Below are 18,231 nucleotides of genomic sequence, written 5' to 3'. Positions count from 1 at the left end.
TAGACACTTTAATATCTTAAATTAAATTCGTATTCTTTATAGTTGGATATAGTATATTTAATCGAGGTCATGATTTTCCTTCTCTCCAAGTCAGAATCAGTTGACTCGTCCAAAGTCGAGACAGTTTCTCTTTTTACCAAGCGTTGATCGGTTGATTCATCCAAAGTCAGGTCGATTTCCCGTTTTCTCAAGTAAATTTTCCCAAATACAAAATATATCAAGAGAAGTTTTATTTTCAACTTCAAAATCACTTTACACAATCAATTACATTCATTTAAATTTCCTAATCATTTTTATAAAAGTCAAACGTAAATTTTAATAATACATGTAAAGTAACAATTCAGAGAAAATACATTCTCTACAATCACAATTATTCATCTACCTCAATGAAGCTCGGACTGTAAATGCTTTATACATATTATAGTTCACCATGTAACTATACATTGTTATATAACAAATGGTATGCACAATGAAACTGAAATACGTAAGTGTATAAAATTCTGTTTAATATAAGTGATTTATAAAAAAAAGAGAACAGGATGCAGTTTAAATTAAACGCTAGATAACATTTTATCACAAATTACATAAATTACAATGTACACCAAAATGTTGCGATATTTCTTATATCATGTAATGGTTTTCTATTTGAACTTTTCTATCAGCTTTTAACCACAAAGTGTAGTAACTCATGAAGCTCTTATTAAAAACGTGTATGTAAAATAAGTATAGCTATGTAGTCATGCAAAATAGATATGCTCGAAATATTGACTGAAGCAGGATCCTAGTTCAATTTCTAAAAATAAATTACTTTCTATAGGAACACAACAAGATCGAAAGAATATAGTATATTCGTACGTATTTCTTGTTTAATACTAATCGAGGCTTTTTCAACGTTTAACCAACATTGCAACTAGCTTCTTCAGAAATCAAATTATACACCGTGTTTATATCACTGTTCATTGCCTATGACCGACCTCGTGGCACGGTTCACTATTCACCAACAGAAGGTGTCGTTATGATTATTTACTCGACCAATCGTAAAATCCGTCATAAAACAGGTACTAATAAACGACCTGAGCTACACGACTCACGCCCATTGCCAGTGTGTAACTTGACCTTTGAAATAAACAACCCTGAAGTCTCGGTTAGTATCAATTATCAATCGTGAAGAATCGAGCCGTGAAAGCCTCAAATATCTTATTCGCACGTATTTGTTACGAATAATACTAAAATAATTAAATCTAAATAGCAGCAATATTATAATGCTTTATATTCTATAACGTTTTAAAATCGTTGCTACCCAAAACAGCGCTCTCAAGTAAGAAAAATTCAAATACAAATAAATAATTTATCGTGCTACACACAACCTTTGATTTTTATGTGATTAGAATGTATCGAATTTAGATAAAATTTTTTAATCTTTGTACCGAGTTCAGTGATCGAGTAATTTAATAAAATGCACGACAATGGATTTTATTTTTTCACAAAAAATGTCGCGAAGTTATGTAGCAATTACGCGAATTAAAACTACGAAGGAATATCGCACACCATTCGTGTACAATATTCAGAATAAAAGTTAAGTACATGAATACCTCGTAAGCTCGAAATAGTAGATGTTACGCTTTGTAACATATCAATTCTTAAAATGTAAAATATTATATACGTATTATACAAAAATAGAAATACTTTGACATTTATTTATCGCGTTACGAAAACAATTCTATGCGTTTTAAAAGTGTCTTGTATCAAGTGCTAATATACCACATTTAGTTTTGCAAGGCTGTAAAATTTCCTGCATTTCAATTTTTAAATAGAAGATTTAAAACACTTTTAAAGTGTCGAACAATTTATAACTATCCGAAATAATTTATATATATTGACTGTAACGTTATCTAAATAAAGTTACACTCTTGGATAATTGTTAGTCTTTAGTATGTATGGTTTTATAATAAATACCTAATAAATTAAGGAAAAATTCTGGCAATTTTCACAGTGTAATACAGCAGTATTATGCGACATTTGAGTATTCCAATTTTCATAACCATGATTACAGTCGACCCGTTCACATTTATGGTTTCATTTATCTGTACTTCGTGCCTATGGCTTCCCATTTTACTTCAGATTAACGTTTTAAAATGGCGAATTCATTCCAAGCTTCGTACCAAACTCTAACCGAGCCCTCTTCTGATACCTTACATTCACTCTGAAAAAATTGTCGATAAAGTAAAGAGTCTCGTTCTAAATCGTTCTTCATATACTTACTTAATTTCTTGCCATTTAACTAATTCATTAACGGCAAAGATGAAGGGCAACGAGACTAAGAAAAATAGAGGAAGATGAATAGGAAAGTCTTTGATATTTTGACCCTCCTCTTTCCAAAAATTGCAGAATACAGTCCCTGAGAATGCTGCTTGTGCGGCCAATCTGAGATAATTATAGCAGATATAGTACCTAAATTCTGCGTTACTATCGATATTTACGAATCTCGTACTTACGCTATAAATGCACTTAATAACCATACGAAGTTGTTAAATGGTTGCTTCTTCCAAATAGAATACTCTCTATGTACAAAGCCTATGGATATCGTTACTGTAACGAGGTATTAAAGATTTTTATATCGGAGTTTTAAACGAGGGATTCGAATGTTTCGAAACAACAACAAACTATACCTAAATGTAAAACTAACAGCGTCAAAGCAAAATGTTGTACCACTAAAATTACGTTTGGTTTCGCACCCCAACCGCCCCAGGAGGCCTCCCCACGTGCATCAGGGTACACGTAGAGGCACTTGGAATCTGTCGTTGTGTAAGTGGGGCACAAAGTCAAGAACGAGATGCATTGTGAAAAGACTATCGTTAAAACTGTCGGTAGGAATTTGCTACCGTAACACCACAGGACGAACAATGCGACCTGTAAAACAAAGCGCAGATACTAAAACGAAATCGAATGAAATTTTCACGTTCTTACCTGACCATTCACGGTACACTGATTTTTGCCTGTAGCACGCTGCATTATAGTAGTATCCTTTGGTGTAGCGATCATGGATATCGATAACATTGGAATGACTAAACAACTCAACCATAAGACTTGATCGACGGAGAACAAGGGCGGTAAAAGTAAAAAACCAGATACAGCTTGAGTGAAGGAGAGGGTAACCGTACAACAGAGCCAAAATTGTACGCAATTCCAAAGGCACTTCATGTAATGACGAGCCTGTACGTGTAATAAATGTTCGTGATATCGAAAAGTCGGTATCAGTAATTAAATTAAAATTAACTAAGCTTAACTTTCTGAATTTGAATATTTTCAGGCTGAAGATGTTAAGAGAGATAAGTATTTTTTTGTTAAAAGATTATGTTGAAAATAATCAATTTCAATGTGTTAAAGTTGAATGTAAATTGATCTACCTCCATAATCAAATGGAATACCGCAATCGGATCTTCGCGTTTAACGCTTAAAGAGCAAGCTATCGAATTTAATGCTCTACTCAAATCAATTGGAGATGGACCCTGATCTTCCCTCGTCGCGGATAATACAGGAACTCGTTGGCAAACTTGTGGATACAACGGTTCTACAGCCACTCTGAAATCGGACGATTTATTGAGACATGAACATATCTTTCAACACCATTTCATGTTTGAATATTCTATAAAACAGTTGAGCAGCAACTGTCTATTAATTACTTTCTTGCAAATGAATTTTTTATAGTCTCATGTTATAGGTAAATTTTTATATAAATGGCGTGCCTTGTTGAAGATGTTCGTTGTACGGGAAAGAGTGCAGAGAAACCTCGATATTCGATATATCAAGATGAGAATTTAATATATGTACAGCCAGCTACGAGACGTCCTATGACGAACGAAAGACCATACAAGAAACCAACCATTAAAATCGACTCGGATACGACGTATGGCACGTCTTACATGAAATTCGACTGCGTTCCTAAACGGAGATTCAATTATGGGGAACACGAAAAATTAGCGTATAAAAGCCCTGAACAGATTGATTCCGAGACAGTGTACAAACTGTCCTACCAAGCTGCGAATGGAAAGGTACGGAAACCGTTTACACCGAAATCCTGTTTATCTATAAATGGATCGCATGATATGACAACTATCCATGCGTTGTCCTACGGGAATCCTGGATATGTAAAAGTAGAGAGTTACAAACCATACCAAGGAAAAAATCTTCGCCCTGCGTTGGTGGATTTCCAAACAGTTACGAAGGAATCTTATCAAGATTTCGGTATGCCTGTTCCCATAGAAAGACCGAGGAAGCCAACATTTTGGCAGACTAAATCGAAAACGGATTATCGGACCACGAGCAGTTTATCTTACCAATATGCACAACCAGTCGCTAAAAAGATATATGTACGCAGTCGGCCAATTATTACTGCTCAAATTGAAAAAGACACAGTCTGTAAGATGAGTTACAGGCACCCAGGTCATTTTATAAAGAAGGAAAACTTCATTTATGAATAATGTTTTATGGTGTACGAAATATATATATATATTTGGTTATTTAATTTTAACTTGCACCGATTTCAATCTTTCAACGTGACGATTAGATCGAGCGAATAATAAGAAAATATTAACTTGTTACCCTGCATCTGCTTGCATAAAAATAGGCATGTTCTCTGCATTGGCAGAGGAGCCTAGGACGCAAACAACTTCTCCGTAGTCTTGCATGATGTGCAACATTTCCCTCGTAACAGCAGTGTTACAGTCAGTAAACAAAGACACCAAGAGAGGTACGTTGTCTATTAATTCGATATGAGGGCGAATCTTATCAATGCCTCTCGGTAGTTTCGCCTAGAATGTACGTAGAAAGTAAAACTTTAGAACTTGTACTTTGATCAGACGAAATAGCACTCGGTTAGGTACCTACCCTGTTCGATAGATCAAAGTTCACGGGAGCACTCTGTTCGGTACTGTCTGTGAGACAACTCAACGATCGCCATGCTTCTTGTCCGGATCCTAAATCTACACTTTGCACAAGTACACTATCTTCGCTTCTCACTGTATTATCCTGTTCTCTGTTAGAAATCGTTTCATTCCTATGGTTATTTTCTATTCTAAAGTTACATTACAAAAGATGGAACACAATAATAAGCAAATCAACAATCTGGAAGTACGGTAACGTTTAAACGCATCTAAAATGGTAACCAAAGTACTAAACAGTTTATTTGTTAGTTTATAGGAGGGGGAAAAGAAGTCTAGTCTATTTAAAAAAAAGGAACGGGGAGAACAAAAAGTAATTACGAAAATGGTGTCGATCCGGTTCTCGTGATCCTTTGTACTAGGCGACTTAGACTGGCATGCAAATTCAGAACAACATTATAACAGACGGTATACAAACATGAACTTAATTCAATGTAACGTGAAACAAACCTGTGGCTCATAGCGCTTTTAACTTGAGACAGTCCTGTATCGTTCCACTCCGTAGTCTCATCGTCGAATTTTACAGTAGAGAAATCTGTGTTTATAGCGCTCGGTGCCGACATACTCATGGCGCGGCTGTTGTCCAAATTCGTGCTACAAGGTAAAATAATATACATATTATTGAAAAACCATCTCTTCGCCGTTTTATCCATGCAGGGTATATATTCTTGGAACACAAACACATCAATGCAGCATATATATGCAGCAGAAATGTATGAATGCATGCTTATAAATTTTCAATTGGCAACTGTTTTTATAAGATATCGTATCGAGAAGCAAAAGCACGATTCTCAATAGTAAATAGATACGTATAATAAATAACAGTGAATGTTTTAGTGTTTATGTGTGATAAGAGGGTAATATGTAACATACCGAGGAGAGACACGATTAAGCAAGTGGCTGGCCTCATCCATGCAGGAGTAATTATGCTGATGAGATTGGGCCGAGGGCGTGGGTGAGGACATGGCTGCTGCCTGGCTCACCCACCAACCCACTGGACTCTCGGACCTAATATTGGTGTGTTAGTTACATACATTTATTCGTGTATCTTATGTATGTCAATGATATAATATGAAAGTTTAACACATGTGCAATGGAATAACTGTAAGTGTATAAAAGTAAATGTTTAATATTGTATCTGCTAATGAGGAAGCAGTTAAACTCTATAAAGTGATCACCGTTAACTATTGGTATAAACGAAATTATTTCAACTTAATGCTCTAATCATTAACGTAATAAAATATATGGAAGGATACGTAAGAGAAAAGTACACTTAGATCTTAGATTTCGTTATAATACATATCAGTAACAAACTAAAAGGGTAAACATCGGGTAATGGCATTCAAAGAACTTTAAATTCTCTAAACCGGTAGTTGCAATAAAAATTATTAATAAAGAGCGTAACGAATAAACATGCAAATTAGTAACAGTAATGAAATAAAGAGGTATAGACAAACATATACGATGGGGTCATGTGTGGATATCTCTCCAGCCATTGCTGTCTCCTGTAATGTACATGCATATTTTACATTCACATACATCCATAGTTATGACGAATAGCTAGTTAAACAAGTTCATATCAATCACCAGCGTTTATTTTAGAATTACAACAGATTAGAGAAAAAAGACACTGATAAACGACATATATTCAGTTTAATTGACGAAAAAAGAAGTAATTGTAAACACCAGCAACGTACGATTAGTGTAATACCTTGTGTTGGATATGTTTTGTACATACACAGACTTTACAAGTATATCATATAATATATTTATACTTTCCAACGTGAGGACATGCCCCAAACTTTTTCGATTAATCCACAAGCAAAATAAAGCAAAGCAAAGTAGTTTATAGAGACACCGATCGGCAATAATAGAATGTAATATAGTACCTAGCTCGTTCACTGAGCAACGATATATGACAATTCCATCCACTTTCGAGGCCCATTTTCTCCGAAAACACGCGGGATCTCAGCTCGTTCTCTTTACTGAAATGCACGAAACGGATACAGGCTCTGTCGAGTTGCTCGATCAATTGCACCTGTTAAACATTTTATATCATTTTTCTCAGAAACTCTTTTATAATCCTAGTCGATACACTGATCGTAATCGTATAGCTTACCATATCCGTTTGCGCTTGGTATTGCATCGTCACCATTCCGATAAAGACTTGGTTACATTGAATATCGAAACAACTTTCAACGTCGCTCACATTGTCGTCTTTGTTTTCACTGCACAATAAGGAATCTGCAAAAATTCACATAAGTTAATAAAATTGTATGCATAGCTTACGAATGGGTAACATAAACGTTTCTAATGCTTGCCAGTCGAATGAAATTGTCCAAGTATCCCTTTTACCCTGGGATCGAGAACATTTCTAAAGTCCCAAGGTAACGGCGTAGGACTTCTGTGAGGCGTGTATAAATGTTTGCTATCTGCAGGAAGCTCCAAGTATATTTTAGACATTTTTTTGTTTATACCACGCGTCAACGGTCTGTATGCAAACGCAGTGCAATACGACGTTAAACTCGTCCTTTGATAAAAGTCTTGTACTTTTTTCCTAAAATATACACGCAATGGTCACGAAGTGTAGGGGTTCGACCGTATCAATAATAATTACTATTCTCATGTACCTGTCGGACGCAGAAAGCGGACAGAGATCGTGACCGTCCCAATATTCGATACAAGAATCCAAAATTATATCCGCTGTACCTTGTGTCAACAATTGCAAACCACCCCCAGTTCGTTCTTTGACTACCACGGCAACCATATGGGGGAAAGGAAATTTCAGTTTCGTTGCGATACTCAAAGACCGTGCGAACTTAATATCTCGTCGAACCATCTCTGGTTGCTGCAACAAAGTGCCCGAAATTTCAATCGTGTCACTTACGATGAACTAACCCTTTGCACTCGAAGTTATTTTTTCTGCTATCTACCAGCAACTCGAGATGCTCTATTGTCGCGAATGCTATGCTTAGACTTCGTAGATGAGATCTCTAATTTGAGATTTGAAAAATCACCCTTCGACGATCATTTTATTGACTCCCCGAGTTCCAATGAAACTAAACTTAAACATACGTTGTTGCTGGTGGTCACTGTGAGTCGCCTCTCGAGTGCAAAGGGTTAAAGAAAATAGCTCGAGTAACAGATTATGCTTACTACGTGTCTGAACGTAGATAGTTGTTGCTCTAACTGGAATATGTGTTGCGCCTGGTCTTGGAAACCTATCTGCTTCGCTAACTCGCATAGACACCTATATCGAGCACACGTGGGACGTTACTGGGCTGGTAATTATTACAATAAACGAAAGAATAGAACAGAAGTGTGAAATCGTTCCATGATCAGCATTCACATGATTTATATACACTATGATTGGAGATGCATTCACTCATACAAACAGATTAACTATAGATACGGAGGATACATAAAGTAACTATGGTTGGACTGACCACATCTGTCCAAGGCTCCCCGATTCGTCGACTAAATACACCTGTCTTGAACTTTGCATTGTATCTTTTGCCTCATACCCACTCTTATCTTCTACACTGTGATCCTGGTAGCTGACAAATGTGTATGATGAACGTTACTGGTAACTGGAAGTGTTACCTTTGGACTGTCTTAGGAATATGAGTATGATAAACGGGACGAATTAACTTGACAATCGGAAGAATTAGTTTGAATAATGTACACAAAACAGGGGGCGGGGGGGGGGGGGGGCGGGGCGGGGGGAAATGCCAAATGCAACAAAGCATATAAATGAAATACAATGGCTCGGTCAGCGAAAGTACGTACCGTCTATTCGTAACTGGTACAAGATTCTCATTGTACAGAGCCTCACAAGTGACATGGCAACAGAACTGCATGTAATGTTCTTGGGTGTCCATGTTACATGTGTTGAGTAGAATTGCTAGACCTAGCGGTTTCAATGAATTCAAGTGTTGCCTCCAAGAGTGATCATCAAATTGTAGACGAAATGGTAAGGCGTGATCATGAGTAAGGTCCAAAACTTCGGCTGTCGAATGAGACATATCTAAAAGGATTTTTTCATGTTTCATATAATTACGTTATCGATCGAAACATCGCGAGTGAGAATTTTCTTCGCTCTTTATTACCATGTTGTACATAGGACGTTTTATTCGAATACTCTTTGGAATCTTCAGTTTTGTTATGGCACTGAGGTTCGGAACTTCTGTCTAAACTACCAGTACTGTGAAATAATAATATTTTAATAGAGATCCTTAATATTTACAGTCGTTAAATAAGATACTTACCTTGAAGATGGGGACAAAGTATTGGCATTGCGTAAAAAAAATACTTTCTCCGCGGTTGGATTAGGCCACGAAAGAATTCCTTTTTTATCCACGCAACATAACGCCTAAAAATGTAATCATTGCTTTCATCCTATCACAATATTTTATAATTGACTTATCCAATGTTTGATGTACCGTAACTGATCCTAAAACGTGAAGAATACTTGCTGACCTCGACATCATATGCTCTTTACCAAAGAGAATATTGAAAAAATATTCTCTCAATTCCAACCAATTATACACTACTTCTGGATAACTAGGACCCGAGATATCCGTATCCTCGAAAGGATCCACAAACTGAAACACATATTTCATATAAAAAAGAAATCATACTATTACGTAAATTTGTTTATTTTCTAATTTACGTATATATATATATTGACCTGAAGTTTCTTTGAAGACTGATAAAGTTTGAACAAAGCTTTAAATCGTGCCATTCCGAAACAGTTCAAAAAAATCCAACAAATCGGAAATACTAACGGAAGTAAAGGAATACTAATAGCAATGGGTTGCAGCAAGAACATTTCGTTCCAGTACCCAACACCGAAGTATTCTGACAAATACAAGTATCGGAACAAATTTACGATTAATACGATAATTAAAAGAACTGGGTAGGCTAGTTGTTCGATGCAACAAATCATTAAAAGATGCCGTTTGCGGTTGTGATACGTGACCGGTCTATCAAGAGCTTGATCGAGAGCCATTCTTAGATTCGTTAAATATGGCGTTTCTTGAAGTCTATAAATTTTATTTTTCAATGGTGCTCGTGCTTGCGGCGTTGAGAAAATTTCATTGGCACTATGAATTTGTGGACTATAAACTTCCCTTGCATGTAATGCTGGTGCATCTGGATCCTGAAATTATTTTATGTTATTATCATTCATTATACATAATAAAACTTAGTTATGCATTAACGTAACGAATTTACATCGTAAGGAACGCAGTATCCAGGCGCTTGTTGTCCTGGTTTAATTACAATTATATCTCCAGCAACTAATAACGCCCATGGTAAATTCACAATATGACTATCGCGGTATGTCCACTGTAGAGTTAAACAAGGAGACAGCGGACTGCATAAATGTGGATAATTTTCAGGATTCCATTGGGAAGTAGTTTTTGCAACTAAAATGGTTTAATACAATTAAATAAACAAAAAAATGTGTAATTATCGTGACGTTCTATATGAATATTTAAATACCTTCTAGTTGGTCAACAAGAATTCGTACTCTGTGAGGGATTTCTTCGTGTCGTAATTTATTATCTGATACAACTAAAGCAAAATTTAAGACTACTAAACAACAGACACTCAGCCCTTCATAAGGCAGTGTATGATACCTATAATGCAAGCATATTTTTGTAATTATTATAAGTATTTTTGTCTTTCTACATTTTTATTACTGTGTATGACTGTAATCTATTATTATGCACGTAATTAATATATTTAAGTCATACCGTGTATCGTCCATTGTGAAGGATGCAACAATAAGAATAATGGCATTAATCAAAAGTGCAATTGCTGAAGTCCAGCAAAGTGTTGTGTATTGACTACGATGATGTAAAGTATCTTTTAGCCAAACTTTATATTTTCTGTGCACAATATATAAATGGTATAGAATATAAATGATGAATTTCTCTTCTTCGATGTAAGATGAGAAGTAAATAAAAAATTACTTGTGTTTTCTGTAGTCTTCTTCATATTCTTGTAAAACTCTTTTAATATCACGCTGTAATGTTTCGAGAGCAATTTTTGTAGTTAGTCCTAATGGTTCTGCAGATTTATTATTTGTCTTTTCCTTGGTTTTAGAAGTGTTGTCCTTTGCCTGATCACTGTCCATTTTCTATGTAACGAAACCATTAAAATTCTTATGCCTTAGTATACACCATACAAATTCAAATCTTTGCATATACATTATATACGTAAATGACAGCACATGTATAAAACACATGTACATACACAAAATTTAATCTCTTCTGTAGCCTTGCTTAATTATGTATCTATATAATAAGTATTCGCAATGGAGCAGGTATAATTATTAATACACATTTAATAATTTTATTAAAGAAGTACAATAGATAAGAAAATAATAACAAATTTGTCATCTAGCAATTTATAATTGAAGGAGTAAAGCATGCAAAGTAAACAAAAACATTGGTTATGGGTAAAAGAAAAGATTGATGGAAATGTACTATTCCTCCCTTGAATTTTAATATCTAGGGCATGCTTTTTCATTCATGCATTGATACTTTAATACGCAAGCAACACCAAATTGTGATATATGTATGTGTTATGATACATATCATTAAGAAAATGAGTAACCAAGGATAGAACTATAGAAATTAACCAATGCTTTGTACTTTTATTATGGTACAAGTAGGTATAGGAAACTGAAATAAATAAGGAGAGAATGATACAGATATGATTTATTAATACAACCATTATTGAGGGTAGAAAGCGGAAACATTTTTCAAAACAAACGGAGCAAGGTTAAAATGCATTACGCACACTTGCATAAGTCACTAAACAGATCGAAGTGTACCGTTTATATCCGTCACGGACGAAGTGCAGTTCGTTTCTTTAAAGTTGGCTTATGTATTGGGTAATTGAAATTACTGAGCAAAGCCTCATAATTGCAAATGACCTAAATCAGAACGAAGAATGCATATTCCGATAGGCTCACATCACAAACACACATTTTATCACATGACGCAGTGCTGACGACTGCTGTGTGCGCGTAGTGTGTTATGATTTTCCCGGTATAATTTTATTACGTGATTCATTATTGTTTCAAGTTTATCTATCACATTCTTGTCCGTAGAAATGCACAACAATAAACAAAAAATATTGCAGTGCGTGCACTCGTGATTATAGTGTTTATTTAATTGTATACACAACATAACCTGACAAAAATGGATTTACTGTACACTGTAAATAGAAAAGTGGCATCGAAACCTTTTATAAATCAAGAAAGGTATGCTCGATTAGTTTATTAGTGAAAGTAAATTTTATTCACATAGCATTGTGATTGTTATGTTGTAATTATTAATAGCTGTCATACTTGCCATTTAGTTTAATGAATATAGATACTTGTATTTTCACACAGCTGAGAAAGATCTATTTATAAATTTTAATTTTATTTATAAAGAAATTTAATATTTTTAACAAATTATCTTATGTTTATATATTTAACATTTTAGCTTATATGAAGGACAATCTTTATGCTCATTGTCTAGTCGAAACATAGCAGCATTTATTACAACTACAGAATTAGACGATAATAATGGAAAAACATGGGGGTCTCATGTTTATGTTTGTGATTTAAATATGCCTTGGCATACTCACAAGTATGAAATATTTTTATATCTTTCATCAGTTGCTCCAAATATTTTGTAAGATTAATTAACACTATTATAAATTAATAGGATATTGTCAAACAACCATACTATCACTGCATTAGAATGGGATTTATCGGGTGACAAACTAGTTATTGCAGATTCTACTGGAAATGTACAACTATGGATGTTTAAAGATCATGTTCTTAATGACTGGATTTTAATAGGTTCTACTTGTTTTGTTGGTGAACACATTTTAGGTGCAGCTTGGTTTCATAATGGGAAAAAGGTATTAGTAGTCAATGTTCAAATGTTATCAATTGGAGGTTTTAATGTTCTTAGTATACAAAAGATTATAATTTTAGACAGGGCTTGTGACTGAGAAAAAGGATAGTATTCATTATAGCGAGAAATTTAGTCATTTACCTTTTGCTCCTTCTGTAAGACAATTTGGTGGTAAAGCAGCAGAAGGAGTGTTAGTAGTATCCACAACAGGCATGGTTGGTGCAGTTATGATCACAAAAGATTTTCAAAATCCAGTTTGTTCATCAACAGAAAGTTTGGGCAGCACAAGACACAGAATAACTGCAGTTGATCTATGCTACGGAAAAAGTATATATATGAAATTCTTTAAAGTAATGTTATAGTAAGAAGATGGGTTAATACAAAATTTTGCAAATTTATAGATGGTCATATTTTGGTAGCTGTAAGCAGTGGAAATATTTGTTTACCAATTAGATGTTACAGAGTATTAGTTCGAAAAAATGATGATAAATGTACTATTACATCGCAAGCTCTTCCAAGCTTTTTTCTACAGGATGGTGCACCCAAAGATAATACATGTAATGTATCGTAATAATTTATTGACAATGCAATTGGTCGTTATATTTTGAAACAATAGATTTATTTTCTTAGATACAAGTGTAACACACTTAAAGTTTGTGGTTCGTGAAGATGCTGATTCTTTGGTTATTGCTGTGAATAGTGAAAGTGGAGGTATTGTAGAAGTATGGGAATTACGAGAAAAGTCACAACCAGTTCATAAGTTATTTCAGCCTAAAACATTAGAACCATTTAAGACTGTAGTGGTACGTGTCAAATGGAATAAATAACTAACTGGTACATGCTTTGTGCACATTTTCTTATTCGTGTATTTATAGGTATGGCAACACCAGTCACAATATCGTTGTCAATCTCCAATAACAGCAATAGCAACCACAAAATTGTCTATAGTTACCACATTGCCTCCCCCGAGTTACGTTGTAGTAGCTTTGGCAGATTCTTCAGTGCATTGTTTAAGTCGTGATTGCCTAAAAGAAATATCTTTTTCATCTTTAAATATGGCTTGGCGACCCGACGAACCGAATAATAAGTATTTTAAGAGTTCCATCTCTATAGCAAGTATAGATATATCATGGCTAGGTTGCGTACTCCTAGCTTGCGACACGCGTGGAAATTTGTATTTGTTCAAATTACTACCTGATGGAGGTAATTGTCTGAAATTTATGTGAAGAGGAAAGAGAAGAGAGGAATATAGAACTTGGAATTTTATTTACAGGACCATCAATGGCATTAACTTATGCTTGTACGCTACTAGAGTACTGTTTAGTTACAGGATTAGACTGGTTGGATATACTTTTATGTTTAAGATCGTCAATGCTCGAACCATTATGCGAAAGACTAGATGTTTCATTCAACAGGCAATTGCAACCCATACAGCAGTACCATTATATTCAGTTTCTATGCATTAAAACATCATTATACAGGTTTCAAACCATTTTTCAAATGAAAAAATGAAAAATTATTGTATATTAGATACAATGTTTTACATTTATTTAGCGCGGTACGAACATTAAAAATTTATTTTCAGAATGTTAGTATCAGGACAGACTAAGGCAGCAGACTTGTCATCGTTACTTATGATTCATTCGGTAGCAACAGCTTTCAAATCATTATTACGACCGTCAGATCTAATTTCTCACGATAAGGGACCAGCCGAAAGTTTAGCAACCGTGATTAATGATGCAATTACTGATGTAGATAAGGTACAAACCAGGCTTGCCTTTTTCTGTAACATTTTCATCAACACAGTTTTAAGTACGATTGGTAATTGGTATGTAATTGATAGGTACTTTTACACCTTGATCCCAAAGAATTTACCGTAGAGCCAAGTACACTTCAGTCATTGCAACAATTAATTCAGTGGGTAGCAGATCTAGCTTTGAATCTCTTAGCTCGTCTTCCAGAACAGCGGCTACAAATGAAATCCGGTGGCGTTAGTATTATTAATAATTTCAAGTAATCCGTCTGAGTCTACGATAACATCATGTGCTACATTTATTTTTCTCTCTTGTATACATCACGCAGTACGAACTCCTAAAGGATCATAAGGCCTTAAATACGTTGAGAGAATTGCTCGTAATTATACGTATATGGGGTTTACTACGTCCATCCTGTCTACCAGTATTCCTTCGTAGCGCCGATAATCTCGATGCATTGGCTCTACTGTTCCGTTTGTTATCAAAATTGGTTCAACCAAACGGAGATACTCAATCACAGCAGATAGATGATGGACTAATCGGTGAGTTCCTTTGTGCGAGCTGTTTAGAAATAATATTAACGTACTTATAGCTACAATAAATCATGATACGAGTAATTATACACGTTTGGCACTCGTAAGTAGTCATTGGGGTTTTATCGTAATACGTCAGTTAGTAGGAAGTTAGATAAAACACCACTTCCTCATGTGTTAACTGGGAATTACAGATTTTTTCCCATTCAGTACTATTAAATATGTGTCGCAGGGCTCCTATGAAACGTTGAACAATTTTCCTCGTGAAATGAAGTGCAACGGAAAAGTATCGTGAAAAGTACTTTTTCTTTTTTGTATTTTTAATATTACTAATCCGGAGTTTAAAATGAGTGAAAGTAATAGTGTGAAACGTGACTCGTTAGTTTTAAAGGAAGATAAACCATTAAAGGAAGAAAAGAAATTGAGAAATTGTTGCCGATGTTCAATACCGTATAAACTTGCGGCATTCTGTATAATAACATGTTTAATTTTTGTAATGTATTGGCTTATAATAACTCCCCTTTTAATCAGTGCGTTTCGCAATTATAATGCGAACAAAACAGATAGGTGGTCTATCGCAAGGCTCGTCCTTTACTGGGCCACCGCGTTTATAATTTGGCTTCTTATCATGCTGTGCTTGACTTTGATTTGGAAACGCATCGAGTCGAAACAAAATAGAAAAATCAAATTACAATCATACGGAACGAATACATCGGCATCCTTGATCAGTGTGAAATACGACAGTCCACAGATCGTAAAATTCGCAAACGTAAAAAAAGATGATTCGTCCAATGATCTAATTTCTGCTAAAAATCAAACTGAAAGTGTATACGATGAAATAGATACAAATATTTCGGACGAATCTCGAAATATTAAAAGAAAAAATCCCAAAGATCTTCCGCCTCTCGTAATACACCGTCGTAATTCAGGCAATGATATTGAAAGTCCTGGTACTGTGAATCAGAAAGAAAATATTGATAAGAGTGACGAAGATGAATTAAAATCGGGAAACGAAATTATTAAAAGGCATAGAGAGTCAATGAGAGATTACTTGAAATTGGTAACGGTCACTCCAGATGATTCAGTGGATGGTAAATCTCCTAAAGGACCGTTGTCCCCAAGAGAATTATTTTTTATCGATCTTATAAAGGAAGCAGAAAAGGCTGAACGTGTTAAAGCGAACGACAGTTCGGAAATAACGCCAGAAAAGCATCTTTTCCCGCGCGATGTCTTTCCGTCTCAGAAAGACGTTGACAGTAATATAAAAAGTGATAAGAAAAAATCAGTCGATAGTCCATCTAGTACAGGGCCATCAACTTATTTTATTGCAAATGTAGAGAGCCCAAAGAGCGAGAAAACAGAAGTATATTTAGAAATCAATTCAGATCCAGAATTAGTTAAGCACCAGCCTGTGATTTTAAATATCGACAAGGCGAAATTTGTATCGCAAGAAAATGCTAAGGATAGTGAAAAGAAAAATACCGAAGAAGAAGAAGTTTTTGTATTTGAAATATAATTAAAAACATTCTGTAGTTCGATAAAATTTTAAAACTTATATTTTTACTATGATTTATTCATTTTTTTTGTAATACTACTATCAGTATTGTACTATACTATATACCATTACAATATTACAAACAGTACATTAAATTCCACCTAAATCAATTGAATTAACAATGTAAAAAACATAGACCGAAAGGGTCGGTGTGTCGTAAAACATGACCATATAAATAAAATTTAATATTTATTGCGTCAATAAAGCACATCTATTGTCGTTTAATCCTTACAAGTTTTTAAGGATGAGAACAAAATAATAAATTTAACTGGCCACATTCTACGTCGATCACTTTTTTCCAGATGATTGTTGCCTATTACCAAACCAAATCATGATACCTCAATTACATCAGGGCAATAGCATAACAGCTATAGCTACACCTGTGCTTTTTTATCAAAATTTTCCTCTGCAGGTAAAGATGCATAATTGTTTATTCTCAATGACTTGTGGAACTCGGTTTTAAGGATATCATAATTTAATCTGTAATGTAATTGCAGATGGAATATGGTGTTGAATCGGAACAATTATTATTTATACCTGAACTTAATTCAGTTGAAGGTTGTATGCATAGTGGGCAAATTGTAGATGGTATTCGACACTTATACCTCGGGAAGCAACCCCTTTTGGTTAAGCAATGTACAAGGTATGGAATGCAATAATTTTATATATTATACATTTTATTTTTCAGCTTTCTTGTTTAGGTGACATTATAATGCGTATGACATGACATGAATGAAATTATTGTAAGCGACGATTTCAGGTGTGGAGGAAAAGCTCAAGTTCAAAATATGACTCGAACGGCGGCAATTAGGGCATGGGATCAAAGATGGGCGAGAGCTTGTCGTTGTGGCGGTATTTGGCGAATTCATAAGTCTTGTCCATAAATGCGTAATGAACTGGAAGTAATGTACTGGTGAAATTTATTATGCAATGCTTATACTTGTGATTTTGTACATCATGCAGCAAATGACATTAAACGTTTTTATTTAAAACATCGTTCGACTGTTTTATTTATATTAAGGTAGAGGCGTCAATAATTGACACATTAAGGGGTAGCAACATATTAGTGGACAGTGAGATTTGATTTATTATTCGGATGTAAGATAGTTGAGAAATTAATTCTTCGATCTCTTAAAAGATGAGAATGGTGCGAAACGAATAGAAAATCGAAATATTTATTAGATGTAGTTGATACGTCAACGAATTTAATACAGAAAACTTGATTGTACGCCAATGAATGTTGTCGACTTTTTCTAGGAAAAATACGCCTGCGTCTCAGGTTACCGTTATCTCCTGTAATAGCGTACGCACCACGCACCCTCGGTAGTTGTGTAACCCACAAGGTCAGTCTCTCATTCATTTCAATCAATGAATTCGGAAACTTTAAATTGCCGTAGATCGACGTGGAATCGTCCAATTCATTTCAAACAAAATTCAAATTACAAATTTTATTGACGCAATGTCAATTAACATTAACTACTAGTGTTCCTACCTTAATTATGTTGTTGTCAATTGTCAAGGAAATTA

At 34.8% G+C, this 18,231-nt stretch overlaps 4 protein-coding genes across 7 annotated transcripts; 3 read left to right on the top strand and 1 right to left on the bottom strand.

The window, feature by feature from the left end:
* Nucleotides 1-213: 213 nt before the first annotated feature.
* LOC128886047 (transmembrane protein 94) lies at nt 214-11,926 on the bottom strand. Of its 3 annotated transcripts, XM_054140577.1 has the most exons (26): nt 11,785-11,926; nt 10,919-11,085; nt 10,700-10,834; nt 10,446-10,582; nt 10,176-10,369; nt 9,631-10,101; nt 9,383-9,544; nt 9,209-9,312; nt 9,050-9,144; nt 8,730-8,967; nt 8,387-8,497; nt 8,097-8,190; nt 7,571-7,788; nt 7,262-7,497; nt 7,060-7,184; nt 6,830-6,978; nt 5,814-5,948; nt 5,391-5,534; nt 4,888-5,035; nt 4,603-4,811; nt 3,408-3,582; nt 2,968-3,213; nt 2,670-2,910; nt 2,496-2,589; nt 2,263-2,424; nt 214-2,203 (listed from the first exon to the last, which is right to left on the bottom strand). In XM_054140577.1, exons 2-26 carry the CDS (start codon nt 11,080-11,082, stop codon nt 2,131-2,133), a joined length of 4,260 nt encoding a protein of 1,419 aa, XP_053996552.1. In that variant the 5' UTR covers nt 11,083-11,085; nt 11,785-11,926; the 3' UTR covers nt 214-2,130. The 3 variants fall into 3 exon arrangements, with proteins under 3 accessions (XP_053996552.1, XP_053996554.1, XP_053996553.1); XM_054140579.1 differs by lacking the exon at nt 5,814-5,948; XM_054140578.1 differs by lacking the exon at nt 8,387-8,497.
* LOC128886060 (uncharacterized) lies at nt 3,536-4,633 on the top strand. The gene is made up of 2 exons (XM_054140601.1): nt 3,536-3,656; nt 3,722-4,633. The coding sequence occupies exon 2, from the start codon at nt 3,738-3,740 to the stop codon at nt 4,479-4,481; it is 744 nt and encodes a 247-aa protein (XP_053996576.1). The 5' UTR covers nt 3,536-3,656; nt 3,722-3,737; the 3' UTR covers nt 4,482-4,633.
* LOC128886052 (mediator of RNA polymerase II transcription subunit 16) lies at nt 11,607-17,696 on the top strand. 2 transcript variants are annotated; one of them, XM_054140589.1, is made up of 15 exons: nt 11,607-12,001; nt 12,064-12,216; nt 12,443-12,589; nt 12,668-12,866; nt 12,943-13,189; nt 13,264-13,419; nt 13,493-13,665; nt 13,738-14,065; nt 14,136-14,343; nt 14,448-14,622; nt 14,706-14,852; nt 14,945-15,158; nt 17,007-17,116; nt 17,202-17,347; nt 17,465-17,696. In XM_054140589.1, exons 2-15 carry the CDS (start codon nt 12,155-12,157, stop codon nt 17,586-17,588), a joined length of 2,436 nt encoding a protein of 811 aa, XP_053996564.1. In that variant the 5' UTR covers nt 11,607-12,001; nt 12,064-12,154; the 3' UTR covers nt 17,589-17,696. The 2 variants fall into 2 exon arrangements, with proteins under 2 accessions (XP_053996564.1, XP_053996563.1); XM_054140588.1 differs by having other exon boundaries at nt 11,607-12,216.
* On the top strand, nt 15,166-16,999 carry LOC128886058 (uncharacterized). The gene has a single exon (XM_054140599.1). It carries the CDS (start codon nt 15,496-15,498, stop codon nt 16,663-16,665), a length of 1,170 nt encoding a protein of 389 aa, XP_053996574.1. The 5' UTR covers nt 15,166-15,495; the 3' UTR covers nt 16,666-16,999.
* Nucleotides 17,697-18,231: the final 535 nt, after the last annotated feature.

This window comes from Hylaeus anthracinus, unplaced genomic scaffold (assembly GCF_026225885.1).
Source record: "Hylaeus anthracinus isolate JK02 unplaced genomic scaffold, UHH_iyHylAnth1.0_haploid 11982, whole genome shotgun sequence".
NCBI classification, from domain to species: Eukaryota; Metazoa; Arthropoda; class Insecta; order Hymenoptera; family Colletidae; genus Hylaeus; species Hylaeus anthracinus.
This window is presented reverse-complemented; position numbering and strand designations above follow the sequence as displayed.